The sequence below is a fragment of the Pygoscelis adeliae genome, unplaced genomic scaffold, assembly GCF_000699105.1.
Source record: "Pygoscelis adeliae isolate BGI_AS28 unplaced genomic scaffold, ASM69910v1 Scaffold139, whole genome shotgun sequence".
Lineage (NCBI taxonomy): Eukaryota > Metazoa > Chordata > Aves > Sphenisciformes > Spheniscidae > Pygoscelis > Pygoscelis adeliae.
The window spans coordinates 2,013,436-2,013,683 of record NW_008825613.1 but is presented as its reverse complement, the minus strand read 5'-3'; the positions used below and the strand labels follow the sequence as shown (position 1 = coordinate 2,013,683).

Genomic DNA, 248 nt, shown 5'->3' with positions numbered 1-248 from the left:
GAGAGAGAGAGAAGCCTCCGCGTCCCCCTGCCGGGGAGGTTTCTCAATAAAGGAGGCTGGCCGGCAGCGATCCGCGAAGCATGGTTTTTATTTTCCTGCCTCAGAGCCGAGGAGCGGGGCTGGGTGCCTCAAAGAGCTGGTTGAGCCGCTCGGCCTCGCGCCAGCCGGACAGCAGGGCCCCGTGGGTGGTGGAGTAGAAGGTGCGGTGGGTGGCCTCGCCGGCGAAGAGGAGCTGCAGGCAGCCGGGC

General features: G+C 66.9%; 1 protein-coding gene across 1 annotated transcript in view; it reads right to left on the bottom strand.

The window, feature by feature from the left end:
• Window positions 1–81: 81 nt before the first annotated feature.
• PAOX (polyamine oxidase (exo-N4-amino)) overlaps window positions 82–248 on the bottom strand; it is a gene marked incomplete at its 5' end in the record, with an annotated part of 1,820 nt that continues 1,653 nt past the window's right edge. Inside the window, one exon of the mRNA XM_009332783.1 lies at window positions 82–239. Within this exon, the coding sequence (XP_009331058.1) occupies window positions 129–239 (111 nt within the window). The remainder of the gene's footprint in view (window positions 240–248) is intronic.